Genomic DNA, 23,716 nt, shown 5'->3' on the forward strand with positions numbered 1-23,716 from the left:
AAAAGAATAAAGAACAGGCAGGTAGAACAAAACCAGAACAGCGGATTTTTTAAAGAAAGGGTCTACTTTTGAAAATTAAAAAGTTTTACTTGAATCTAATTGGCTGGATGAATTCAATCCTATGGTCAGACAGTTTCTCCTTGGTTTGTAATTTATCATGCATTTTTCATACAACATGTACGTGACCATAATTTTTGTGGGCTTCGCCAAAGGAAGTTATGGTTGCATGTCCCTCATCCATAAAAGTAAATAGTATAAGCCCATGTCCAGGAAGCAGCATAATTAAACCTAAAGCAGTGAAAAGGCACGAAAAGAAGGATTCTGCAGCAGGAGAGAGTGTTTAACTGGCGTCAATATGTGTAGCTTTTTACAAAGTGTCAAGTTTATCTGCAGGAGGATCACATATGTTAATAAACACACGCACAGGGTTGCTCTTCATTAACATGTAGTACGTGGAAACTCCCTTGAATTACAACTTTCGATCTATTAATAATTTTGTGGTTAACAGGCATTTTTCTACTGCAAATCCTCCCTTTCCTTAATTACATTGTAAACAATGAGCGCCTCATTCAAGCTTGTGGCTTTTTGTATCATATATCGATGCTAACCACGACGTCACAGATGCCCAAGAGAAACGCAGCTTTTTTTTTTTTGGCTTTCTTTTTTTTTTTTTTTTCCTAGTTTTTCAATCTCTTTATAACATGAACTTTTCACCATATTCACCATCACCAGACGACGATAGAACTTCTCGTTTGCCAAAAAAACCTAAACAACCAAAACAGCAACCACCCTCTTTCAGTTCATACCAAGCGGGTAATGCCGACTCTTTTGCTGAACAAGGACTTTTAAATAATGGCAGTAGCAGTAGCAGTAGTGCACCCAATGGACAATCTGTTCGTGTTAATAAATACGAAACCAGTCTACCCATTCGTGTGGATGTAGAAGCTTCAATAGCCTATGTTTTGGGTCCGGTAACTGGTAAATAGTTTCTTTTTTATCTTTGTGACCATGTTGCATAATTGTTAACACTGGATAAATAGGCTTATTATTGTTAATTTTCGAAAGACAAAATGATTATGTGAGATTTCACGCATGGCAGGTAAAAATCTAGGATGGATTCTATGACGATATATCACTTATTAACGTTTCTGGTTTAGTCTTCACTATTATTTTCCTCTTTGATGTGTGCACAATTTATCTTGTTATTTATTTCGTCATTCCTATCTTGGGTATTATTTTTCTTCAACGTTTTTATGTTGATTTGGCTAGTGTAAGTGAAATATAAAGGCGGTTTGTTTGGGCTTTGTGGCTAATGCATTTATTTGTAGATATCGAGCTTATTTGGATGGTGCATCATTGGAGAGATACGAAGTACCCTATTTCGGTGTAATGGCATCAGAATACGTTGACGCGGAATAAATATTTATACCTTTTTTAGAAGCAATAGCCTTAATAACATTTTTTTACTTTTTATTTATTTTATTCAGTCATATTAAGTGTGTGGAAAGGAGAGAATGGGGTTAGTTGGTATAGTTACTTTTTTGGGAGGCATATAGATGTGTTATTTAGGATCTGTGAGAGGATTCCCTGGATACAGTTTTTAGACTATCATTTGATGATAGCGTGGATGTGGTAGCTGAGTTTGAGTTTGAACCTCTGGGTGTCCTACTTTGAATCATGCGTCGAGTTGTTTGAGCTGCAAAAGAAAAAGTAAGTACACATGCAGTATATAAATAAACTTTTATGTTCTATATTACCATGTTTGGCCATTGCTATCTTATCCAGGTTTAGAATAACTAGATCCAAACTCTTCAACCATACATCTCTACCTCTATCCGAGCCAATATAAAGCACATGGGTGGTAGAAGCTCCAACAAAGGTTGAATTTAAATTATCGACGCCTGCCATAGAGCAGGTGATTTCAATACAATGAGCTATTCCACCCGCTTCTTCTTTAGTAAGTGATCGAATCTTTGCTCGTTCTAGAGTAAGGTGACCCTTGTACTGCAGTCGTGTTACTTTTCCTTCAACCTTAGGTTTCACAAAGAGTAACAGGTCATTAAAGAGCATGTAATTTCTCTCTTCACCCATGGACCTGGTACTAATAGTAACTCGGGATAACTGCCCTTGTATGACTAGTCTTCTTTCGGCTCGTACGTTGAATGGTGCTCCAATCAAAGCTCGGTGAATCATCAATACTTGATCAACGTTGTCAGCATCCAAGAGTCTAATATATTTTGTTAAATTATGTCATACAGCTTGGTTTATGTTTTATGTTTTCTGTCATACTTTTCATTAATGGTTGTTCGGTAGTGTTGAATATATGCTTTTGATTTCCGTAATCCTGAATAATCTGGATGTAAAGCAGGTGTTAGGTCTGCTAAACGACTTATAATATCAGCATATCTACTAATGCAACCCGCTGGTAATTGTATCAAAGATAATAAACTGGAACCCTTGAGATCTTTGTCTTTATGTACCGTCTATTTAGGAAATAAGGTTAAAATGTCGGGTTCTAACAATTGCTGAATATTCTCTACTTGCATCAATAAATTTCTTGAACGGCTGATATCTTGTCAATCTTTCATATGTCGTCAAAGATACATCATAATTCTTTAGATACAAACGGTAACATTCTATATTAGGGAACTATAGTAGCAGTATTAATGTTGTATTCCATTTGATAAATTAAAAAATGGTATTGTTACCCAAGCTTGAAACACATCGGACAGGATTTGAGTAGGGCCCCAAATTCGTAATCTTTTATTAAAGAATTTTTATAAACATATTCTAAATTAAATGACAAATATATTTAAAATTACCTTTCTTGTAAACTTTTTAGTATCAACCGATGTGTATGAACCAGTTCTTCAAAATTGCCAAACAACCAGCGAAATTCACGTTCAGTGCAAACCATTTTTTTCATGCCTAAAAAATTAAACGACGATTGTTTGGCATCTTTCTTCAATGGAACTAAAAACAATTTCATCACAAGCTCAAGTGATTCCAAATAAGCTTGTTCTGAAGCCAAGAGACTCTCTATGAGATTTTCTCTGTCCCGATGAATGTACTCGTGGTCTGTGAGAAGGGGAATTAAAGTTAAATCTGCGCAAAAAAAAAAAAAAAAAAAAAAAAAAAAAACCTCTTAATTTTGCCTTACCTATTATACCCTCATCCACATCCTCATAGTCTAAGGTATCAATTAACCCAAAATCTTGGTCTTCTACGGAATCATTTAAAAAACCGATTGCGGATGAATTCGTGGATATTTGGTCATGCTCATCTATGGATGAAAATGTCGATGTAGCTGTCATACCACTGGTGGTATATCGGCTGGCATTTGAACTAGCGATACTGGTGGTTGAGGCAGTGCTACCGATTGACAAGCCTTGTATTTTACGATGAGGTCTTGGTGATATGGTGTCAGCAATACTAGGCTGACTAGTGTCAACTACACCATTTTGACCTGACATGGAATTTATTGTTATATTCGATTCCTTTTATAGAATAATTTAAGATAACAGAGGCCCTGTTATGATAAAAATCAAAACAAAAAAATAAAAAATATAAAAAGTAAAAGAGGGGACAATAAATAATGTGGTAAAAAAAAAAAAGAGGAGTCTATAGAAAAAGAATCTAATCATTTGCTGATTTTTAATATTTTTTTGTTACTGACACAAATCATGATTACACAGAATTCGAAATGAAAAGTTTACAGTCAGCAAACAAATCATTGTGATTTATTCCCCCGCACAGCAAATAAGACCTAGAATGTTATTTAGTCATATTTGATAAATCTTTAATTCATTTTGCTCTTTTTTAAAATAATGCCTTGTCTAAAAAGAAGCTAAAAATAAAGAGTATTTAAAGAGTAATTTAAAAAGAAGTAGCCAGGACAATGTTCTCTCTGGTAGGCATGGTCGAATTATGCAGACATTCGTAGGGTGGTCCAATGCGGCGCTGCAAATCAGTTCATATAACTTTTTTACATTTGAAGCAGCAGCTATCACATTAAATGAATGTGTTTATCTGATGGAACCAAATGTAATTGGGCATATCTACATTTACGACCTCATCGCATTTCTGCCTTATTTTTGTCACATCCTTGTAAGATACTAGCTTATACATTAGTAATCGTTTTGTCACTAATTGCAAAACTTTATATGGCAGATTGACAACGTGTAAAGCAAGCGAGAGACAAAGCTTAAACATCTGTAGCTGAGCCCTGAAAAAAATAAATTCTTTATACTACCGTTGCCAAAGAAATCCCAATCATTGGATGGAGGATACAAATCTGAAGAGTATGCTTAGAGATGCCTCTGATGTTATGATAAAAAAAATGCATTGTTCTTACATAAAAGTGCTTAGTTTCAGATACTGTCAAGTACAGACCAATTGTCAATAAAAATCAACTTCATTTTGCACTTTAGTTAACAAGCTGAATTTTAATACTGCATTACATACGATTTGTTACTCCTACACATTTTACACTGGAACATTCTTTTGCTTGTTGTGTGCCAGCTCAGATTATTGCCAAACCCAGTAATAAGCAGAAAAAGATGACAACTTTTTTTTTTTTTTGTGGACGCGGTTTTTTAAAAGAAGCATAAGTCACATTTTCTTAATCTGTTTCGATCGCTAATTTGTGCCCCAACTAGATCGAGCCACGCTTAGGCGAACTTTATGTACTTTTTTAAGCTCATCTAGAAAGGAAAACCCGTTTATTCAAATATAGCTTGTCAGAAAACAGGTTGTCCGATACTTTAAAATTACAGTACCAGGTTATTACAAGGTCAAGTGATCAGTATGTGTAAGCAATAGAACTTTATTTCCAGAGAGTATCAATTATTATCTCTCAAGTCTAAAAAAAAAAAGTAGTCTATCTTTTTGGGTAAAGTTACAAATGGAACTACTGCGTGGTGATCGCGTTTTCAACCTCCACTGTGTGCCGTTTTCATTCAAATTATTAAAAGTCAGGTGCTTAATACAAAATCTTATTTTTTTTTTTGGATCGGGTCTTCATTTTACAGTTTTTAGACTGCTATGATCCACAAAAAAAAAGGGGCCGTGTGAGCGACCAATAATACATAGATATATATATATGTGTTTATACAAAAAAAAAAAAAAAGAAAAAAAAAATAGGTTTAAATAATTTAAGGCTACAGTGCGACGGGTTGATCTTTTCGACAAGGGGGACATATCTGGGGGGGGGGGGAAGAGAATAAATCGTAAATATTATATTGACTTACCGAACTATCAGTATGTGTTTACAATATGGATGATTGGGGGTCTGTTGCAGGTCTTTGGGATCTACTTGGACGTAAGTTGTTGTTTTTTTTGCATGTAACTTGCAATAGAGTGAATATTTCGAGCCACGTTGGCATTTCTATTCCATAATTTGTTACACCTTTGGCAAGTCAACAAATTGTGGATCTTTCCGACATCAGAAATTCGAACATTCTCCAGTGTTTTCAGCAAGCAGGAAGGATTGGAACACATCTCAATTATAGTATTAATATCTAGTACAACAATCCGAATCGTTCATTAATTTACCTGTCAAGTAAGGTATTCATCGGTATACACCAGAATTAGCCTTTCATCGGCACTTGCTTCCTCCATCTTTTTCCTTAACCTATGAAGCATACCAGATTGCTTTCCTTTCATTGTCACGTTTAATACTGTACTTCCTAAGGCGATCAAAGGCACTTTCTTCTCGTACTTGAAGGGAGCTTTCTTCCATTTCTGATTTTGAGTCTCGGTTGAAGGGCCGCTCGTTGTTACAGATACAGTTGTGTAAGCTGTTGCTGACGCAGAGAGCGAGCTTTTTCCCACCTGCGCCCTTGCTTGTAATCGGCCTTATTTCTGCGCGGGTGGGCTTTATTGTTCGGATTGTATTTTTTACCGCCTGAACAAAATATGTTTACAAGTTCATTATCCATTCTTTGCTGACCACGGTAATTAGAGAAGCGAAGATCCGTAAATCGACCATCATAGATAGTAATAGCGTGGTTAGATGGGTGAAGTAACATTGTAAATGTTGTTCAAAGGTTGATAGCTTTGAAGTTCGATGGGTTGGAATATTCGTTTCAATTGTAGTAATCCCTTCTTCTTGCTTGAGCGAATTCATTGTTACCTGATTTTTTTTATAGCCATAATACTCCGCTATCGACATGGACCTTATTTCATGCGCTAATATGTCCGCCATAGTGTATATGATACTATCAAAAGGCAAATTCGAGATCATTTATGATTAGCAATCGATTTTTTTAGAAGTTAAGCATTTTATATTGTAATAACATAATACAAAGGATGACGATTTACATAAGTGATAATTTATAAATTAATAGAAAAGTGCTGATTAACATAAAAAAAGGGCATAAGAACTTAAGTTAAAAATTAAGAAATGAGCATAAGGGGTATATACAGCATAAATATTAAAGGACAGTCCATAAACAAAACAATTACATATACAAACATATCAAAGGAATGAATAGCGCCTATAGAGAAAAATATTTAAATGAATGGTAACGACAGTAATGGATCAAAAAGCTTATTTTGAACGATTGACTGGTTTGTTACGACATCGGAACACCAGAAGAGTTTCATCGTCTTTAAGAAGTTGTTTCCTTGGAAACACTTCTACATGATGCCCTTTGTCGATAACAATTTCTTTGATGCACTTGTGATCACTACAATAAAGTATTAACGATAATTAATAAACTAAGTATATTCATTTATTTTACCTCACAAATGATCGTAAATCCCCCAAGTTGGTTGATAGACCTGCATAATCAATTGATACCAAGCGTACCAATCTCGTCTCCGAAGAGAGATAAAGCAACAAATCTAACACAAAGTTAATTAATATTTCATGAGGAAAAAAAATATATAGTTATAATTTTGTTACCTTCAGTTGTGCCATCACATTTGAGTGATGGCATGAACTTCAGAGTTCGTTTGTCTTTATCTCTATTTATGAATTTATTGTCAGCGTTCGAAATTGGCGAGACGAAAACTTTTTGACAAAGCAGCTTGGTCTTCAACTTGTTAATCATCGCAGTAAGTAGTCTCTGCCGAACGTGATCGCTCTCTTTGGTGTTGGATTTTCTTGCGTAGCCTACATTGATCCACTTTTCGGCATCTACATGTGATGATTCTCTATACAGGTTTATATTTGCCACATCATCAATGTAAGATTCTAAAATAAAAATATTTTTAGACGACAAATGAGAATTAAAATACTTTTAGGCATCTCAATTTTAATCATATAATTTAAAAAAAATTCACAAAATGGAGAATTCTTGTCAAACTTTGGCACCATATATGATTGACTTTTGAAGAGACTTAGTAACGTATAATACATACTGCGGTATTGGCTTTGGATTAGGTATAAATACCTTCCTCGGCCGCGGGCACCAGCTATTGCAGGACTCAGTTCCCTATAGTCCCAGCCTTTGCCACCACTATACACAAGGCTCAAAGTGCTACAATTGACTGTGTGGGCATTTATGTTGCGATGTCGCGTGTACGAAAGATGGAGGATCTTTACTTTTTTGGCTCTGAGATGCCCTTGAAAATTAAAAGAAAGTTGGTGCTAATGTCGATGCAGTTGAAATAATTAGACGTAAAAGACGGAAATGTCTAGACCTCCGTATTTTTTTCAAACGTATTTTTTTTGTACCACTTACAGGAATTCTGGCCAGAAGACCAGCAGACCAGTATGATTGCACCTATTTACAGTCCAATCCCAGCTATTCACGGTTCGTGAGTTCCAAAAACTCAAGAACTCTGCCTAGGAGGTCGCCCTCCTATTGCAAAGACTAGCCGCAGCCGCAATATCACAATTGTATATCTTTTTCGATTTAGCTTCTTTTCAAAGAAACAAGAGTCACTACTAAACTAACCTTTTTATGTGATCGGTTACTTTCATACGATAAAAGAAGTATGTTAAGGAAAAAGAAAAGGAGAAGAACAAAGTGTGTGAACCAGCTTTATTTATTGATAAACAAGCTTATGTCAGGATGATTTCATTTGTCTATTTTATCATCCATAATGTTTGAGCCTTTACTTAAAATAGAAACAGTTGCAAAAACCTCCCAAGCAAGTCAGAGCTTGGTAATTGTCTATCTGCATTCCAGTAATAGCTTGTAATGACAGTAAAGCAGATTTTATGGAAAACAGAAAACGATCATCCAATGAAGTTTAGATGATATGGCATGTCAATCGACGTGTAGACCATCACGTTTGAAAAAATACGTTTGAAAAAATACGTTTGAAAAAAATACGGAGTTCTAGACATTTCCGTAAAAGACACAATTAAGCGTTTTGTTAAATAAAATACATTTTATAAAAATAAAATTCCTAGTGCTAAAAGAAGAAGGATTGTCTATTGAAATAAAACATATCGTTCACTGGAAAAAAACAAGAGCATCCCCGACGTATGATGTTGTGCAAAAGCTTTAAAATGGTAGAGTGATGCTGAATCAAGTCACAGGCTGAGTGGCAGCAGGGCTATATAATCGGAACGATCTTATTTTTTACATGTAGATCTAATCTCAGGTTTATTTATGTATGACTGTTTTATATATTTAGGCGTTCTTCAGACTGACCCTCTCGTTAGACCAAGTCCTTTTTTGCATTTAACACTTACATCCCTTCTCTGACCAATCAATCGAACTCATTCGCAAACTTTTATCTTGGCTGCTGAACCTTAGAATGATGCCATTTTTAATATTTTTCTAGTACATATTCTTCAGACTTTGTAACTATGTAAATATTACGTCAGTAACGCCAAAAAGGGGGATCATTAAACACTTAAAACTCAGCCTAATACTACATTTACCTATGGTCTTAATAAATCAAACTATTTGAACACCTTCTTGACTATAACCTACTCTCCAACTAACAAGGAAAGTATTATCAAACGTAGAAATTGGGGTGTAATAGGACTCATATTTTAATTTTTCTGAACTTGTTTAATTTATATTTGATTTCCTGAAACTGGACTATGGGGATGGTGTGGTTTGAATGGTAGAGAGACTTCTGCGCTTTGATGCCAGAGTTAAACATATGGTTCATTACCGAAATCAAAAAATAAATCCCTATACAATTCAATCTTGCGATTTTGGCTATTACTTTTAAATTATTTTTCAGCCATGAAAAACAGAACGAAGAAGATGCATGCAAGAACCTAATTGAGTCTTGAAGTATATGGTTTAATGAGGAAACTTGTACATAATGGGGTTATTTATACATAAAAAGAGGGTATAGAAAGTGGAAAGCTATAATTTCCTGCCAGGTATTGCGCAGAAAATGATCGTCAATATGACAGCAATGAGAGTACTTGTGGTTAATAGCCAAATCGATCTTGATCTTAAAATACGCTTCACTTGAGGCTGCTTAATTGAATTGAATTTAAATGTGGTGGTTTCACTAATAAAGAGGATGATTTAGAATACACGTGCGCCGAGATTAAATTTTATATTTTACCTCTTGTTGAAAACAAGTGCCCAAATTGGATCTAAGCCTGTTAAAAAGATGAATATGTTTAGAATACCTAGCCAAAATGGAAGCAGAATCTATCAAAAACTGCATTAGAAATTAAGCGAAACAATGATAAAATATCAGGTCATACCCAAAATCGAACACCCCATTGTTTATAGCCCAAAAAGATAAAACAAAGAGAAGTAGTGAGAGCTGCCAATAAACATAATAAGCCGATTACCAATCTTCCCAGCTGTTGGTGCAAGGTGATATTTCCCCAAACTTTTAAGCGCAAGAATTTAGGATAAGCCTGTGTTTGCATATAGTCAAAGACATAGTCTTTAGCATCAGAAAATAGTAGGGGATCATCACGAGGGTCAGGTTTTTCCAACTCTTTTCTCAAAGCCGACTTCAATTCGTCTGGCAGTTGTGTTAGTTCCTTAGTTGCTGAAGGGACTAAGTATCTCAATAGTAATCTCTGTGCTGAATCAATCAAATCTTTGCGGTTAGGCACTGCTTTTTCACTTGTCATATTAGAAGAGAGGTCGCCCATAGAAGGTCTGGTCAAGGAGATTGGCATATTGATGGGCGAGGGTGTTCTGGGTTGCTGAGGAAAGATACTGTTTGTATTTGATAGTCTGCTTAGAATACGAGGTGAATGAAAACCATCACTTAAATCACTTTCAGACAAGTGACCATTGCGGTGCATTGCCTTGACGTAACGTTTCCATAATTGTTCGTGATGTTGTAAATCAAGGTAGAAATCCAGCACTTCTTCCATTTTAAGTCTGTCTCTCATGATGATGTAAAAGTTGTATAAACATACTGGTGGTAGAGTTTTTCTTGTCAATACTTGATCTAAGGTAGGTAAATCTCCATGTGGATCTTGCTCCATGTTTATTATTTGAAAGAAAAAAGGAGTTGAGCAATCCAAGTTTTGGGCTTCCCCCCTCAACGCCCCCCTTTTTTTTTTCTCTTAGTTTTATGGCTCCGCCACCCATTTTGAGAGTTGTTTTGCTGTGCCTCCTTTTCCTCCCTTAAATGATTACTGTAAACAACACTTCAAACAAACTAGGAAATATTCGATTTGTCTGTATATCTGATACACATGGTAAAATTGGGTTTGACGTTCCTGACGGTGATGTACTCAGTAAGTAGTTCGATGTCTTGTATGTCATAATCATTAAGGATTTTGATAGTCCATGCTGGTGATATAACTAGAAGAAGCACAATGAAAGAATTTGAAGAATCCTTTCGCTGGTTATCAACACTACCCCACAAGTAAAGTCAAACAACTCGTTCACTGTACTGTCATTTAACCCATCATAGACTCAAGATTATAACAGCAGGAAACCATGACCACTTTCTCGATCCCATCTTTGGCATGGTAGAACAAAGACAAACAGTTTTGACCATGATGGAGCATTACGGGCTTACATATTTGGAACATGAAGCTTTTCAATTACCACCGGAATTCGGGTCGTTTACAATGTTCGTTTCGCCTTATTCGCCTATTCATTTGGGAGGAGCATTCATGTTGACCGATATGTCTGAAATATGGAATGATCTCCCACATGTTGATATTCTAGTTACCCATACACCGCCTTTTGGATTCAACGATGAAGTTATTCGTGGAAAGCGTCATGTCGGATGTAACTATTTAAAACAACAGATAGATACAGTCATCAAACCAAAGGTCTCTATTTGTGGACATATCCATGAGGCATATGGCTATACATTTGATGAAAATGGCGTATTATTCATCAATGCTTGTCTATCTGACCATAAATATAGAGCAGTAAATAAGCCAATCACATTTGACCTGTAAAAAATAAAATAATTGAAAAACTCCAAATTATTTTAACGTTTTGCTTTTTCCTGAAGAAAATGTACCCGAAAAAGAGAGAATGGACACGGTTCATCATTTATTTTGTTGTTGCCATGGTTATCTACCAACTAGCAAAACTAGTCTATAACAGTTTTACAAGGACAATCCCACAAGAAATATATCACGAAGAGCGAAAGTCTTACAAAACTCAAAATATACTCGAGTTCGTGCCTGACAATCAAACCTATCTTGATTTTCCATGGTATCAGAAAAAGCATACAAGACCTCAGTTTAAACCAAATGGAAATTTGACTACCACTGAATTGTCCATCAAGGAAAGAGAAATCATGCTGCAAAAGGCTATTTTGCAGGCAAAGAAGAGAGCCCAAAAAAAGTTCTTACCAGCAGACTACACCGGCATTAGAGGCACTCGTTTCAACACACAAGAAGAAACAAAAGCTTTAAGAGACAAAGTCAATTGTTGGACAAAGGGTCAATGGGTTAAAGATGATGATCATTTTCATTTGACCCATCTTCAAGATCCCATTTATAGTTCCTGTGACTCAAAGTTTTATAAAACACACGATAAAACAGAGAAGAGAGAAGCTTTAAAATACCGTTGGCAGCCCTCATCCGATTGTCCCCTTGAGCAGTCGATTGATGCAAAGAACTGGTGTGCTGCTTTGAAGGGTAGAAACATCTTGTTAGTAGGCGATTTAGTTCATTATCAATATCATGAATTATTATTAGATGCTTTCAGAGATGGCCCTACAGTATGTTTTGGTGAATTAAATTGCAAAGGTAAATGTATAATTAAACCACATTTAACCACTGTATCTGCTAATTCTATATATATACAAAAGATCACACTATCTGCAAGAAAAAAGATACACGTCTTCGTTATATTCGTAATGATGTGTTATCCACCATTCGTAAATTTCAAAATAGAGATCAAGGCCACCCACTTGCAAATATTGTAGAATGGCCTTTTGTGACATCCAACATTCTTTCATCTTACCCTATTTTAATCCTCAGTCGTACTGCTCTGATAGGTGACGATGATGTATTATTCACGCGAAGATTGATTCATACCATGAAGGTCATTCGAGAAACATCTCCCGACGCACTTGTCATTTATAAATCATCATTTATCGGTCATCCCTTTTGCAACGATGCCACACAGCCTATTGATCCTTTAACAGATGAACAATTGAAGCGATTACCTTATGGTTGGAGTGAAACGAAACGTAGAAATGCCATTGCAAAAGCAGTGATTGAATCCGCCGGTGGACTTTATATTGATTTGGCAGCCATGATTGATACAAGACCTGATGGACATGTAGGCGATTCAGATTGTTCTCGTTATTGTATACCGGGCCCTTTAGATGCAACTGCCCAAGTATTATATCAAGCCTTTTTAGCATTAGATTAGACAGATTTACCCTGCAGTGTATCTTATTTATAATAAAACATGCACAGCTTATAAAAATAAGGGCAAATGATGTCAAAAAAAAAATAAGGGGGGGGGGGAGGCTTTATTTGTTTGCTTGTTACTACTTTTGATGATAGTTTTGTGACTCAAGATATTCTGACCAACTAATAAGGCCACTGCAATATCAAAGAAAGAGAGTTAGCTCTGTTCCATAAGAAGCCCGATAAAAACTTACTCTCCATCCTTGTCATCTTCTTCCAACACATGGTCAATCATGTCCGTGACCTCGTCCAATGACAAGTACTTTGTAGCGTCTTCGTGTTCATCACCGAAATCAGTGAAAGCGGTTCTTAATTCATGACCGTCCAAAAAACCATCACCATTGACATCGTGAATCAAGAAAAGATAATAAATCATATCTTCGTCACTCAAATCGGGTGGTATCTCACTTGATTTTCCTGACAATGAATTCAAATGCTCCTTGATATGTCTGGATATAGTGATGAGTTACAAATTCTATCCATGTTTTTATGGCAATTTACGCTTTATTATCCTTGGTGTCGCCATAATTCGAATGGTCCTTGTTTTTAAATTCGATTGCATTGACTACAACCAATAAAATACACAGCAATAGCACAGTTATCTCTTTTTGCATTTTAGAAATAAAAAAGGCGAGAAAAAAAAAAATACAAAAAAAAAGCAGAATTTATTATTTGGCCAATTAAACGTGCCCTTTCCAAAATGCACGGTGTGGTCTTCCATTGGGTAGTTTTTTAAATGGGTAATCTACACTGATGTTTCAAATACAGTAATGAAGTGAAAAGCTTATTGTGAACGACTGACTTGTCACGACAGTGGAACAAAAGAACCTCATCGTCTTTAAGAAGTTGTTTCCTTGGAAACACTTCTACACGATGCCCTTTGTCGATAACTATTTCTTTGATGCACTTGTAATCACTACAATAAAGTATTAACGATAATTAATAAACTAAGTATATTCATTTATTTTACCTTACAAATGATCGTAAATCCCCCAAGTTGGTTGAAAGACCTGCATAGTCAATTGATACCAAGCGTACCAATCTCGTCTCCGAAGAGAGATAAAGCAACAAATCTAGCACAAAGTTAATTAATATTTCATGAGGAAAAAAAATATATAGTTATAATTTTGTTACCTTCAGTTGTGCCATCACATTTGAGTGATGGCATGAACTTCAGAGTTCGTTTGTCTTTATCTCTATTTTTGAATTTATCGTCGGCGTTCGAAATGGGCGAGACGAAAACTTTTTAGGCGAAGCAGCTTGGTCTTCAACTTGTTAATTATTGCAGTAAGTAGTCTCTGCCGAACGTGATCGCTCTCTTTCGTATTGGATTTTCTTGCGTAGCCTACATTTATCCATTTTTCGGCATCTACATGCGATTATTCTCTATACAGGTTGATATTTGCCACATCATCAATGTAAGATCCTAAAATAAAAATATTTTTAGAAGACAAATGAGAAATAAAATACTTGTAGGCAACTTATAATACATACTGCGGTATTGGCTTTGGATTAGGTATAAATACCTTCCTCAGCGGGTACCAACTGCTTGTTTTCTTTGTAGCTGTCCCCAAGTTCCATCATACGACATCCATCTTGCTAAAAGGTCTAGAGTGCATGTGGTGACCTAGCAAGGCTATAGCCATATTAGAGCTAACAAAGGTTTATCCATGCTGATACCATTTGTGATATAAGCTTAACAATAAATGTCATAGTAAGAACTATAAGGATATTACATCACAAGACTAAATTAGTGACTATGTAATAATCGTATACATTTTTGGTTAATCAATGATAACTTCAAGATAGCACTAGAGATATGAACACAGCAGACAGTCTTTTATATAAATATTCGTATATTTCATTTATTAATATAGGACAATCTTATAAACAGTCTCAAACTACTCCTATAGTCTTTTTATAATTTTACTTTACCTTAAAACACAACAGTGCATACATCATCATTACCAGTGTAGATCATCAAGTCGGCCGATACTATTTTTTGTATATCAGGAGAGAAAAAAGGGAAATGTGTGTTAAAAGGGAAAGAAAAAAGGAGGAAAAAGTGAGTGAACAGGTCTTATTTATAAGATTAAATAATCAAAAAAGTGTGCGAACAAGATGATAAATAAGAGCTCATGTCAGAATGATTTAATTGTTTATTTAATCATCCATAATGTTTGGGCCTTTACTTAGAATAGAAACATTTTCAAATAAAAGTGATTCTAGACTTGTTAATAATCTATGAAAAATAGAAATCGGCCATCCTATGAAGTTTAGAAAAAATTAAGCTGATCGATCTTTTTTTTTTCATAAAATATGATTTACTATCGTTGTATGCTACTACTGAAAGACTGATAGATTATTAAAAAGTCTAGAATCACTTTTATTTGCAAATGTTTCTATTCTAAGTAAAGGCCCAAACATTATGGATGATTAAATAAACAATTAAATCATCCTGACATAAGCATACAAATAAATCACGGGCGTGGAATAAGTTTATTTTGATCAAATCATCTTTAATGTTCCAAAATTTTAGTCATTTCTCAAGAACTTCAGACGACTCAAAACAACTTTGAGCCCCATTTATTGTTCAGTAAATGTTCAAGAACAAAAAACGGAGATTACCTTATGTACTTTTTTTATTAATTACCATTTATTGTAGTAGTAAAGCCCGATTGTCACTTTCTTTTCTCGACTTCCTGCGATATCCAATGACTTCGTAACCATCACCTTTGAGTTGTTTAATGTATGCATGGTGTCTGGGGATTGTACTGACAATGCTGTTTGCAACCTCATCTATAAAACTGGAGTTAGCACGTTATCTTGTCCTATAATACCGTTTTCAAGCTTACCATGAAATTGACTGTCTAACACGCTCAAAACCCTGATTCTTAATTTTTCTGTTTCAGATCCTGGAAGCTTTAATACTTTTCGCTCAGGCTCCTCAATTAAGAAGTCAATGTTTTGTTTTTTCAACCATTGGTTGAACCCCAAAGCCGTAGTCTCGTTAAAACGCTCTGTGTAGTTCCAAAGTACGCCCAAAACAGTTTTATCAGAAACGTTTGTTAGCTTGAAAGGAGAGTCTGTAATGCGTTCCGACTTTGGACGATAGACATAGTTTATAAACTCCACAATTTGTGCTCTATTTTATTGTTAATAAGAATTTCGGCTATCAAGTCACTCTCTGACTCACCATAGCTGATGTTCTTATCCATATCGACTTCTTCACATTTTTCTTCTAAATCTTCTTTTGACTTGTATTATATAAATTTGGAGCTCCAAACACACGAGCGTTACAAACAAGAATTGGATCATTTGGATTTTCAAGATAGCAAATCTGAATGTCCTCCATGTTCTTTACTCTATCAGTATACATTTTATCATTCAGAACATTATACTCCGCGCAATAGAAAATACAACAAGCTCGTTCGAAGCAGATGGGGTTCATTTAGTCAATAAAAATGAAAAAAATAAGCATGGATTTGGACCGGTTGAAAAAAAAACATCGGTGATTAAAAAGTGATTTATATTTTTTCATTGAACAGCAATTAAAAAATATTTTCTTTTTTCTTTATCAGAAAACATAAAGTGTTGAATAATGGACGATGCTAGTAATGACAAGGTATTGGAGGAGTTCAGAAATGCTTGGAAACAAGAGGTGCAGAAGAAGCACATTGCGGAAAAACCGCAAGATAAAGGGGAAGGCAGTAGTAACAGCACAGTAGAACACACAGTGGATGATATTGTTGAAAAGACAGAATCACTGACTACCAACGATACACCTGTTACTGCCATGGATCATTATGTGATTGCTGTGGATAACGAAAGACAAGGAAAATTGGGCAAAGGTTAGGCAAAAAAGAAATGTCATGTCTGAATATGTAATTATTAATACGGCCCCCACGCCACGACGACGCAGCACTTGATAGTTATCGTCGGGCATTCAAGTTAGACCCAGATATCGATTATGCTTACAAGAAGCATTATCAAGACACTATTTTGCCCAGTATTCAAAAAGACAAGGATAAGCCCACCAAAGATGAAGGGTTTAAGCATATTGTTCCTTTAGGGAAAGAGTACACAGCTCCTTCAGCTACACGATTAGACCCACTGGCAGAACTTATTTCGAGCTTTGCCAACGATCCCGAATTATCGTATATACCCCAACTAGACTATAAGCCAGTGTCTGTAGCAAAACTTCCAAACGAAGTCATGCTTCATATTGTACGTCACCTGATTTTAAACTCGATCTCGACTTTACCGTATTTTGCATTGACCTGCAAAAAGTTCTTCTTGTACAGCCGAGATCCTTCCGTGTGGCAATATGCTTGTTTTCGCGTGTTTAAAACTCCCGGTATGACATTGGAACAATCGCGACAGTATCAATGCAACCAAGTGTTACAATATGATGGACACTGGATGCGCATGTTTATTGATAGACCGCGTATTCGATACGATGGAGTATATATCTCGACGTGTCATTATATTCGACCGGGTGCGTCGGATACAGCCTGGAACAAGCCGATCCATTTTGTCACGTATTATCGATACATTCGGTTCTTTCCTGATGGAACGGTTTTAAAGCATTTGACCACGGATGAACCTATCCATGTGGTAAAGTGGCTTGTGCCTGGATTTCATAAAAAACAGTGTTTCCATGGCAAATTCCTATTGGAAAATAATGATCATATAATGATAGTGATGAAGGACCCTTCATTAAAGGGGGAGACCTTTAATTTGTCACTCAAGATCAAGACAACACATCGTGGAAGACATAATAAGCTGGTGTGGGATGAATACACTAGTACAAGCTCAATTCCAGGCAGAATGGATCATCAATATGATTTAAAACTATTTAAATCCTTCTTTTTCAGTCCAGTGAAAAGTTATAGAGTAGAATACAATGAATAAACCCGCCCCTTTTTTTCAGGAGAATATATCCTTATTTGTCGCCTCTTTCTCTTTATCTATTCAGCTGCCCCTAATACTTAGATAGGATTATAAGTAGATTACTTATTTTCCCTTTTTCTTTTCTTTTTTTTTAATTAAAAAAATAATAATAATTATGCTGAAAAGGATCTCTACTAAAATATCAGAAAATGAAAAGATCCAAAGGGTCATGTCCAGTAGGATATACAAACGCATGTTTATTAGTTTCTTAATACTAGCAGGCCTACTTACAGTCATCGGTAAGATACAACTTATATAGGAAGAAGGCTAAAAATAACATTCTATTAGTGCCTACTTGGCAAGTATATACAGAAGAAGGAAGGTATTTAACAAAGATGAACACAAAAAGGGGAGATCTGTTATACTAAAAAAAAGTATTTTAAATAGATCTTCTACATTGATCAGTTACAGAGATCCTAACATTCGTGGAGAATCACTCTATATCGCAGCTTCTGTCTTGAGTGTCGATTTCTCTCAAAAGACATACACCATTAATTTCGTCATGCAGGCTAACGGGACACTCGCCAATGAGATTGGACAATTAAAGTAAAATAATTTTTTGGGAGAGGGGTGGTGACAATGATAAGAAAGGGCTAATAAGTGATTTATTAATTATTAGTCAACGTATAACACTTCGATTTTCTGCTATTAAAAGCTATGATTTAGAGACAGGCGATGTATTGAATCCAATCCAAGTCACATTTAAATATGATGAAGGAAGTGAGATTGATTATCCATTGGATTTCTATTCTGGCGTCTTTGACTTATTTGCATATTACATGAATGACACCAGCCAATCCATTCCTATTACATTTCATTTGGATGCCAGTATTACATCTTTTCATTTTATGCCTACACTAGAACACCATCAACAATACCAAAATGGCACGGTGCTCAGTGATCGTATCAGTCTCAAAATACTTACGGGAAGATCCACTACCACACAGGGATTTTCAATCTTTATCTGTATTCTCATGTGGTTACTATCCCTGTTGATGGGCTTGTTTGGATTTCAAGTGGTTTTTCGAAAGCGTAGAGCGGATGCACATGCTTGCATGATTGGCATTACTACTTTGTTTGCTCTACCTGCCGTAAGATCTGCACAGCCTGGCATACCCGATGTTGGTTGCGTGTCTGACATCTTGGGCTATTACTGGTAATAACCATTTTATCTATTTTTCTCTTTTATATTTACTCATGACAATGATAGGAATATGGCTATTATTGCTTGCTCAAGTATTGCTGTTATCATGTGCTGGGTGATACGATGGGAAAAACCAGAACCTATGCTTCAGAGATCAGTTCATCCGTTACCCAATAATGGATCGTGCACAAGCGTATTGACATGTGTCGAACCCAGTTTACACAGCGTGTAAACGGAGCTTAAACATTGACACGTTCTCTCTCTCTCTCTCTTATTTATTTAATCTCAAAGTTTTCTTTTTCTCTCTCTCTCTTTTCATAACTATTATTAATATTTTTTTTAAAAAAAAAATGTCACAAGCATTACTAAGAGATGCTTTTTCTGAACATGTGAATGCAACAGTACGATTAACCAAGGTAGCCCTTGAATTGGAATGGACGATTTTTACACGATTTACAGTGGGTGTATTGACAGCCACCATCTTGTCTACGTTTTATCTGGTTTTGACCTTGAGAAATTCGAAGCGACCACTTGTTGTCTGGGAAAAGTTAAATAAACCCTTGATTAAACTATTCAGACCAAAGATCTTTTCACTCTTGTTGGGCAACGTGAACCCTTATTCCGCATCCATTGGTAAATTTAGTGTGAGCGTCTATGTATGATGTGTATTGATCGTTTTTTTTGATAGACATGAGAATATCCACGTTTTCACGTGGCTTTTGTACAGGTTTTATGCGCGTAAATGTTGAAATTTATCATCTATTGAATAATAAAAACTCATCCGTTTTTAAATTTTTTTTGTAGGACCGTCATAGAAATCGAAACCCGTTTAAAAGGTAGACTTGGGTAAAATAAAGAGAGAGAGAGGTAACAAGTACTGATCTATTTGAAAAATAGTATCCATGCTACTGCACTTGCAACATTTGCAGAATCTGTGGGTGAATTATGTTTACTTAGCAACTTACAGCCCAAGGACGAGATTTCGCTCATGTCATTAGAATTAGAGGTATAAAGAGTGATTTGGATTTACACAAGAAAACCAAATATAAACTCCTATTTTTATTTATAGTTTGTGAAGAAGGCAAGAGGATTACTGACAGCTTCAACGGATTTTACGTTTGAAGAAGGAGAGGAGCCAACGCAGGAGGTGAAACTTCAAGTGGTAGTAAAAGATCGTACGTTGGACACAGTGGCTATTGCACATCTTGTTTGGTCTGTGGAACAAAAGTCCAATTGAGTTTTTGGGGCGCCTGTTTAAATAAAACAAGTCCAAACCCAAAACATGCATATTTTTTTTTTATTTTTTTTTTGGTCCCTGTTCTTTTTTTCTTTCTTTCTCTTTTTTTTTTTCACCAAAGGAAGCGAAAAAATTATGCCTGAAAATAATTTATTTCATTTTGCTCAAGTGATTGCAGAGTTACCGATACAGAATAAAAGATGTTTACATATAAGAAAAGTGAGTTTTAGTAAATGTGTGAGAGAGGGGATTTAACGATAAAAAATGTCAAACAAACAAAAAAATAATACTCTAGAATGCATGTGTTGTCTGTAGTGTGTGCTTTACATGTTCCAAAGTAAGTAGTATCATCAAAATTAGATAAACAATTAGCTTACACATTTACAGTATTACGGTGTGGACTGTACGTGTCAAGAAATGCAGCCAAGACGAGGCAAAAATTTACCTTTTGGTGGTTTGGATTCACGAGCCAAAAAACTTCATAGGGAGGATGGAGATGACTTTGAATTTTCAATTAAATGGATCAATGAGAATGCGCACAACATGTATAAGGACCAACACAATACAGTGGTTGGGGTCCGAGACCTATGCGAGGTCTCGCTCTGTAAAGCTCATTCCAGCACCTTGTATCGAGCCAAAAAGAGACACGAACGATTAAATGGACCTGAGTCAATTTATCATTCAGGCAATATTTCGGGTGGTTTAGCTGCCAAAGTAAGAGAAATCGCATTCAATAACACTGAACCCAAAAGAGAAGATATCATGCCTGATTTCTCTTCTCTCTCTCATTCAACCTCATCCAAACGAAAGAGGATGATAAAAACATCCCCTAAATTGGAAACAAGACCCAGCGTATCAACACCTCTTTATGGATCCCGCAACAACAATGGCTTTGTACAACACAACTTTCCTTCACAACTACCTCCACTTCATCAACAGTATACAAAGCCTCAAAATATTGTCATAGAAACCGTCTCTTTAAAGGCTTCAGATAGACACATGTATTATTATTTTCGGAATCTAGCAATCACCGATTCATTCACCTTTAGAGATCTCCTAGCAGAAATAGACATGACCGGCTCTCCACCACAAGGAAAGAGGATCGTCATCTCGGACGCTGATAAATTTTACCCACTGGATCAAGCCATTCGTAGTGTTATTCGAAGACCTCTCTCTACACATCTCGAACTATCGCTTGGCTTGACTGATAAACCTTCCATCAACTGGAGCACCTATTGATTGGCTTATATAAATAAAACATTTTTTTTTTTCTTTTTCTTTTTTTCTTTAATCTCTTTCATCATGTCCTCTCCTCCTTCATTTGCACTTGTCGATCCCGATAGTATGTAGTAACATTTACGAATTAAACAATGCAGCTGACATGACCTAGATCAAGAACATCAAGTTCCCGAATTTCCTTCTCGTGATGGACCTCAGCGACTTGTAGCTGCAGCAACAAAGCAACCTCGTAATCGAGAAAAGATTCGGCTCGAACCCGGTCATTCACCCTTAGATTGGGCTAAACTCGTTTCTTCTGGCAAGGATCTTCGAGCAAGTTGTGTGTGTGTGTGCTTTACTCTTTAGGATACTAATATGTTTTTATTAGGGAGTGAGTCAGTTGGGAAGATATACGCTAGAAGAGATTCGTCAGCATAGAACACAGGAGGATGCATGGACTGCAATTGCAGGTAAAGTGTATAATATGACACCGTACCTTAAATTTCATCCTGGTGGTGTCAAAGATTTAATGCGTGTGGCTGGCAGAGACGGAACAAAGTTATTTAGTAAGCACAAAAGTTAGTTTGATAGAAATCCCATTTAACTTGTTTTTGTTAGTGATGACGCATTCATGGGTGAATATAGATTACCTTATGGAAAAGTGTATGGTTGGTTTCTTGGTTCCCTCAAATTAGAATAAAGCCTTTTATTGCGTAATAGTGTCACAATGTATGTATATAAATGACCTACTGTTTTCTTTTGCTTTTTTTTATTTCCTTTCTTTCTCTAAATAAAAAAACAATGCCCGACGATAAAAAGGTTAAGCCTACTTTCTGGAATCCACGTGTGGATCCTGATACCATCAAATTTCCCAAAAGCGAATCGTTTGATAGACCAAGGTATGAATATACAATAAACCACTTGCATTTCTCTACTGACTGAAGCAATAACAGAGTCATTGATTTCTCGGATGTTGCCTGGAACAGAAAGAATGAATTCTGGACACAAAAAGAGCCCATGACCGAAATCGACTATCGTAAAAAGAAATAAACACGTTATTCCATATAGTTTGGATTTTTTATAAATATGAGATAGTAAATAAAATAAAAAGAGAGGAGGAAAGGGGAAGGAAGAGGGGATGCAGTTGAGTATGTGTATAAAACAAGAATAAAACTTATTCAGGAGCATGAGAAAAGAGGTAAGAAACAGATTCACCGTTATGAGTTCTACGAATGGCTTCAGCAAGAGTAGGTGAAATGTCAATGACGTCAAGTTTAGGACAAATGGCCATCTTGTCTTGGTGAGGAATGGTGTTGGTCACCACAAGCTTTTCAATGACAGATTCGTTAATGACCTTGATGGCCTTGCCAGAAAGAATACCATGAGCAACAATCGCGTACACTTTAACGGCACCGTTCTCAACAAGGGTCTTGGCCGCTAAGCCAAGTGTACCACACGTATCTGCCATATCATCGACCAAAATTGCAATCTTACCACTCACATCACCTACCAAAACCATACGAGATACCTCATTGGCTCTCTTACGTTCCTTGTGGATCAAGGCAAAATCAAGTTCAAGACGATCTGCAATAGAAGTAGCACTAACCATCCATAAATCGTTTTAGCTCAAAATATTATCCTTCTTTTTCTTTTCCCCAACTTACCGCTTGGCTCCTCCCGCATCAGGGGATACAATAATGGCATTGGTCCAGTCGGGGATCTTTGTGCGAATGTACTTGATCATGGAGGGTTCACAATACAAGTTATCGACGGGGATATTGAAAAAGCCTTGGATTTGAGAGGCATGAAGATCCATGGTAATGACATGGTTAGCACCTGCCACTGTCAACATGTTGGCAGTTAATTTAGCAGTAATAGGAGCACGGCTCTTATCCTTCTTGTCTTGACGAGCATAAGGGAAACAAGGAATGACTGCTGTAATACGACGAGCAGAGGCTGTCTTACAGGCATTAATCAAGATCAAGAGTTCCATCAAATTATCATTGATTTCTCCACAACCTGACTGGATAATAAAAACATCTTCATCACGCACTGACTCTCCCACTGTCACTGAGGTTTCTTGGTTCGAGTATTTCATCACAACAGCCTTGGCCAAATCAATACCGATACGGCTGGCCACAAGCTTAGCAAGCTCAGGGTGGGAGTTACCTGTAAAAATCTTGATGGCGTTATCTGACATATTTCGGTTGTGAGAAAAAGAAAAAAGGGGTATGAAAAAAAAAAAAAATAAGAGCTGTAAAAAGAAAACAAAAAAAAATCTTTAAACAAGTCCCATAATTCAATCCCAGGGGTGACTTTGAAAATTAAACATGCCTGCCTCTTGGGAATATCACACACACACACACACACACACACACAC

At 36.1% G+C, this 23,716-nt stretch overlaps 15 protein-coding genes across 15 annotated transcripts; 7 read left to right on the top strand and 8 right to left on the bottom strand.

The window, feature by feature from the left end:
• Positions 1–701: 701 nt before the first annotated feature.
• On the top strand, positions 702–1,111 carry EV154DRAFT_410835 (uncharacterized protein; the record flags this gene model as incomplete). The annotated part of the gene is made up of 2 exons (XM_051595422.1): positions 702–978; positions 1,041–1,111. The coding sequence occupies 2 exons, from the start codon at positions 702–704 to the stop codon at positions 1,109–1,111; spliced, it is 348 nt and encodes a 115-aa protein (XP_051463161.1).
• A 433-nt stretch (positions 1,112–1,544) lies between these two features.
• Positions 1,545–3,613, bottom strand: EV154DRAFT_172868 (Dbl homology domain-containing protein). The gene is made up of 7 exons (XM_051594202.1): positions 3,161–3,613; positions 2,823–3,078; positions 2,709–2,760; positions 2,545–2,649; positions 2,290–2,483; positions 1,758–2,227; positions 1,545–1,696 (listed from the first exon to the last, which is right to left on the bottom strand). The coding sequence occupies exons 1-7, from the start codon at positions 3,471–3,473 to the stop codon at positions 1,566–1,568; spliced, it is 1,521 nt and encodes a 506-aa protein (XP_051463162.1). The 5' UTR covers positions 3,474–3,613; the 3' UTR covers positions 1,545–1,565.
• Positions 3,614–5,556: 1,943 nt separating this feature from the next.
• Positions 5,557–6,029, bottom strand: EV154DRAFT_557970 (uncharacterized protein; the record flags this gene model as incomplete). The annotated part of the gene is made up of 2 exons (XM_051605465.1): positions 5,557–5,804; positions 5,903–6,029. 2 exons carry the CDS (start codon positions 6,027–6,029, stop codon positions 5,557–5,559), a joined length of 375 nt encoding a protein of 124 aa, XP_051463163.1.
• Positions 6,030–6,277: 248 nt separating this feature from the next.
• On the bottom strand, positions 6,278–7,363 carry EV154DRAFT_547026 (uncharacterized protein; the record flags this gene model as incomplete). Its single annotated transcript, XM_051604729.1, has 4 exons — positions 6,278–6,689; positions 6,744–6,846; positions 6,908–7,198; positions 7,243–7,363. The coding sequence occupies 4 exons, from the start codon at positions 7,361–7,363 to the stop codon at positions 6,551–6,553; spliced, it is 654 nt and encodes a 217-aa protein (XP_051463164.1). The 3' UTR covers positions 6,278–6,550.
• Positions 7,364–9,123: 1,760 nt separating this feature from the next.
• Positions 9,124–10,491, bottom strand: EV154DRAFT_173031 (uncharacterized protein). Its single transcript, XM_051594203.1, has 3 exons — positions 9,635–10,491; positions 9,490–9,526; positions 9,124–9,432 (listed from the first exon to the last, which is right to left on the bottom strand). Exons 1-2 carry the CDS (start codon positions 10,376–10,378, stop codon positions 9,521–9,523), a joined length of 750 nt encoding a protein of 249 aa, XP_051463165.1. The 5' UTR covers positions 10,379–10,491; the 3' UTR covers positions 9,124–9,432; positions 9,490–9,520.
• Positions 10,478–11,342, top strand: EV154DRAFT_490745 (Metallo-dependent phosphatase-like protein). Its single transcript, XM_051599455.1, has 3 exons — positions 10,478–10,633; positions 10,683–10,764; positions 10,813–11,342. Exons 1-3 carry the CDS (start codon positions 10,525–10,527, stop codon positions 11,309–11,311), a joined length of 690 nt encoding a protein of 229 aa, XP_051463166.1. The 5' UTR covers positions 10,478–10,524; the 3' UTR covers positions 11,312–11,342.
• EV154DRAFT_490746 (uncharacterized protein) lies at positions 11,343–12,804 on the top strand. Its single transcript, XM_051599456.1, has 2 exons — positions 11,343–12,112; positions 12,175–12,804. The coding sequence occupies exons 1-2, from the start codon at positions 11,371–11,373 to the stop codon at positions 12,741–12,743; spliced, it is 1,311 nt and encodes a 436-aa protein (XP_051463167.1). The 5' UTR covers positions 11,343–11,370; the 3' UTR covers positions 12,744–12,804.
• Positions 12,805–13,430, bottom strand: EV154DRAFT_490748 (uncharacterized protein). Its single transcript, XM_051599457.1, has 3 exons — positions 13,286–13,430; positions 12,979–13,233; positions 12,805–12,919 (listed from the first exon to the last, which is right to left on the bottom strand). The coding sequence occupies exons 1-3, from the start codon at positions 13,396–13,398 to the stop codon at positions 12,865–12,867; spliced, it is 423 nt and encodes a 140-aa protein (XP_051463168.1). The 5' UTR covers positions 13,399–13,430; the 3' UTR covers positions 12,805–12,864.
• Positions 13,431–14,057, bottom strand: EV154DRAFT_173063 (uncharacterized protein). The gene is made up of 3 exons (XM_051594204.1): positions 13,919–14,057; positions 13,755–13,857; positions 13,431–13,700 (listed from the first exon to the last, which is right to left on the bottom strand). Exons 1-3 carry the CDS (start codon positions 13,950–13,952, stop codon positions 13,517–13,519), a joined length of 321 nt encoding a protein of 106 aa, XP_051463169.1. The 5' UTR covers positions 13,953–14,057; the 3' UTR covers positions 13,431–13,516.
• Positions 14,058–15,440: 1,383 nt separating this feature from the next.
• Positions 15,441–16,139, bottom strand: EV154DRAFT_557974 (uncharacterized protein; the record flags this gene model as incomplete). Its single annotated transcript, XM_051605466.1, has 4 exons — positions 15,441–15,583; positions 15,640–15,927; positions 15,981–16,041; positions 16,089–16,139. The coding sequence occupies 4 exons, from the start codon at positions 16,137–16,139 to the stop codon at positions 15,441–15,443; spliced, it is 543 nt and encodes a 180-aa protein (XP_051463170.1).
• A 273-nt stretch (positions 16,140–16,412) lies between these two features.
• On the top strand, positions 16,413–20,291 carry EV154DRAFT_584922 (uncharacterized protein; the record flags this gene model as incomplete). The annotated part of the gene is made up of 11 exons (XM_051606746.1): positions 16,413–16,635; positions 16,707–17,665; positions 18,026–18,059; positions 18,187–18,283; positions 18,357–18,893; positions 18,948–19,046; positions 19,252–19,514; positions 19,570–19,619; positions 19,686–19,717; positions 19,779–19,887; positions 19,951–20,291. Coding segments are annotated over 11 exons (2,571 nt in total), but the record flags the coding sequence as incomplete, so codon positions are not given.
• On the top strand, positions 20,100–21,481 carry EV154DRAFT_490756 (uncharacterized protein). The gene is made up of 3 exons (XM_051599458.1): positions 20,100–20,337; positions 20,414–20,455; positions 20,506–21,481. The coding sequence occupies exons 1-3, from the start codon at positions 20,164–20,166 to the stop codon at positions 21,355–21,357; spliced, it is 1,068 nt and encodes a 355-aa protein (XP_051463172.1). The 5' UTR covers positions 20,100–20,163; the 3' UTR covers positions 21,358–21,481.
• EV154DRAFT_490766 (cytochrome b5-like heme/steroid binding domain-containing protein) lies at positions 21,332–22,399 on the top strand. The gene is made up of 5 exons (XM_051599459.1): positions 21,332–21,460; positions 21,509–21,669; positions 21,725–21,902; positions 21,955–22,235; positions 22,290–22,399. The coding sequence occupies exons 1-4, from the start codon at positions 21,421–21,423 to the stop codon at positions 22,029–22,031; spliced, it is 456 nt and encodes a 151-aa protein (XP_051463173.1). The 5' UTR covers positions 21,332–21,420; the 3' UTR covers positions 22,032–22,235; positions 22,290–22,399.
• EV154DRAFT_173187 (uncharacterized protein) lies at positions 22,037–22,760 on the top strand. Its single transcript, XM_051594206.1, has 2 exons — positions 22,037–22,235; positions 22,290–22,760. Exons 1-2 carry the CDS (start codon positions 22,078–22,080, stop codon positions 22,384–22,386), a joined length of 255 nt encoding a protein of 84 aa, XP_051463174.1. The 5' UTR covers positions 22,037–22,077; the 3' UTR covers positions 22,387–22,760.
• Positions 22,400–23,570, bottom strand: EV154DRAFT_455382 (ribose-phosphate pyrophosphokinase 3). Its single transcript, XM_051597340.1, has 2 exons — positions 23,001–23,570; positions 22,400–22,937 (listed from the first exon to the last, which is right to left on the bottom strand). Exons 1-2 carry the CDS (start codon positions 23,534–23,536, stop codon positions 22,511–22,513), a joined length of 963 nt encoding a protein of 320 aa, XP_051463175.1. The 5' UTR covers positions 23,537–23,570; the 3' UTR covers positions 22,400–22,510.
• Between the last annotated feature and the right edge of the window lie 146 nt (positions 23,571–23,716).

This window comes from Mucor mucedo (genome assembly GCF_025094135.1).
Source record: "Mucor mucedo strain NRRL 3635 chromosome Unknown EV154scaffold_3, whole genome shotgun sequence".
Classification (NCBI taxonomy): domain Eukaryota; kingdom Fungi; phylum Mucoromycota; class Mucoromycetes; order Mucorales; family Mucoraceae; genus Mucor; species Mucor mucedo.

Bases quoted from the DNA above. Each gene is read 5' to 3' on its own strand.
- EV154DRAFT_172868 (XM_051594202.1), bottom strand. From the start codon at position 3,473: ATGTCAGGTCAAAATGGTGTAGTTGACACTAGTCAGCCTAGTATTGCT. The intron at 2,484-2,544 runs GCAAGTAGAGAA...TTTCCTAAATAG, and splicing joins CGTTCAAGAAATTTATTGAT to ACGGTACATAAAGACAAAGA. The intron at 2,228-2,289 runs GTATGACAGAAA...AAAATATATTAG, and splicing joins CGAACAACCATTAATGAAAA to ACTCTTGGATGCTGACAACG.
- EV154DRAFT_173031 (XM_051594203.1), bottom strand. From the start codon at position 10,378: ATGGAGCAAGATCCACATGGAGATTTACCTACCTTAGATCAAGTATTG.
- EV154DRAFT_490745 (XM_051599455.1), top strand. From the start codon at position 10,525: ATGATTACTGTAAACAACACTTCAAACAAACTAGGAAATATTCGATTT. The intron at 10,634-10,682 runs GTAAGTAGTTCG...GGATTTTGATAG, and splicing joins TCCTGACGGTGATGTACTCA to TCCATGCTGGTGATATAACT. The intron at 10,765-10,812 runs GTAAAGTCAAAC...AACCCATCATAG, and splicing joins TTATCAACACTACCCCACAA to ACTCAAGATTATAACAGCAG.
- EV154DRAFT_490746 (XM_051599456.1), top strand. From the start codon at position 11,371: ATGTACCCGAAAAAGAGAGAATGGACACGGTTCATCATTTATTTTGTT. The intron at 12,113-12,174 runs GTAAATGTATAA...TATATACAAAAG, and splicing joins TGGTGAATTAAATTGCAAAG to ATCACACTATCTGCAAGAAA.
- EV154DRAFT_490748 (XM_051599457.1), bottom strand. From the start codon at position 13,398: ATGCAAAAAGAGATAACTGTGCTATTGCTGTGTATTTTATTGGTTGTA. The intron at 13,234-13,285 runs GTAAATTGCCAT...CACTATATCCAG, and splicing joins GACACCAAGGATAATAAAGC to ACATATCAAGGAGCATTTGA. The intron at 12,920-12,978 runs GTAAGTTTTTAT...TTGATATTGCAG, and splicing joins GAAGATGACAAGGATGGAGA to TGGCCTTATTAGTTGGTCAG.
- EV154DRAFT_173063 (XM_051594204.1), bottom strand. From the start codon at position 13,952: ATGCCATCACTCAAATGTGATGGCACAACTGAAG. The intron at 13,858-13,918 runs GTAACAAAATTA...ACTTTGTGCTAG, and splicing joins ATGTGATGGCACAACTGAAG to ATTTGTTGCTTTATCTCTCT. The intron at 13,701-13,754 runs GTAAAATAAATG...ACTTTATTGTAG, and splicing joins GATTTACGATCATTTGTAAG to TGATTACAAGTGCATCAAAG.
- EV154DRAFT_490756 (XM_051599458.1), top strand. From the start codon at position 20,164: ATGCATATTTTTTTTTTATTTTTTTTTTGGTCCCTGTTCTTTTTTTCT. The intron at 20,338-20,413 runs GTGAGTTTTAGT...ATAATACTCTAG, and splicing joins GATGTTTACATATAAGAAAA to AATGCATGTGTTGTCTGTAG. The intron at 20,456-20,505 runs GTAAGTAGTATC...ACACATTTACAG, and splicing joins TGTGCTTTACATGTTCCAAA to TATTACGGTGTGGACTGTAC.
- EV154DRAFT_490766 (XM_051599459.1), top strand. From the start codon at position 21,421: ATGTCCTCTCCTCCTTCATTTGCACTTGTCGATCCCGATA. The intron at 21,461-21,508 runs GTATGTAGTAAC...GACATGACCTAG, and splicing joins TGCACTTGTCGATCCCGATA to ATCAAGAACATCAAGTTCCC. The intron at 21,670-21,724 runs GCAAGTTGTGTG...TGTTTTTATTAG, and splicing joins CTTCTGGCAAGGATCTTCGA to GGAGTGAGTCAGTTGGGAAG.
- EV154DRAFT_173187 (XM_051594206.1), top strand. From the start codon at position 22,078: ATGACCTACTGTTTTCTTTTGCTTTTTTTTATTTCCTTTCTTTCTCTA. The intron at 22,236-22,289 runs GTATGAATATAC...AAGCAATAACAG, and splicing joins GAATCGTTTGATAGACCAAG to AGTCATTGATTTCTCGGATG.
- EV154DRAFT_455382 (XM_051597340.1), bottom strand. From the start codon at position 23,536: ATGTCAGATAACGCCATCAAGATTTTTACAGGTAACTCCCACCCTGAG. The intron at 22,938-23,000 runs GTAAGTTGGGGA...ATGGATGGTTAG, and splicing joins GATGCGGGAGGAGCCAAGCG to TGCTACTTCTATTGCAGATC.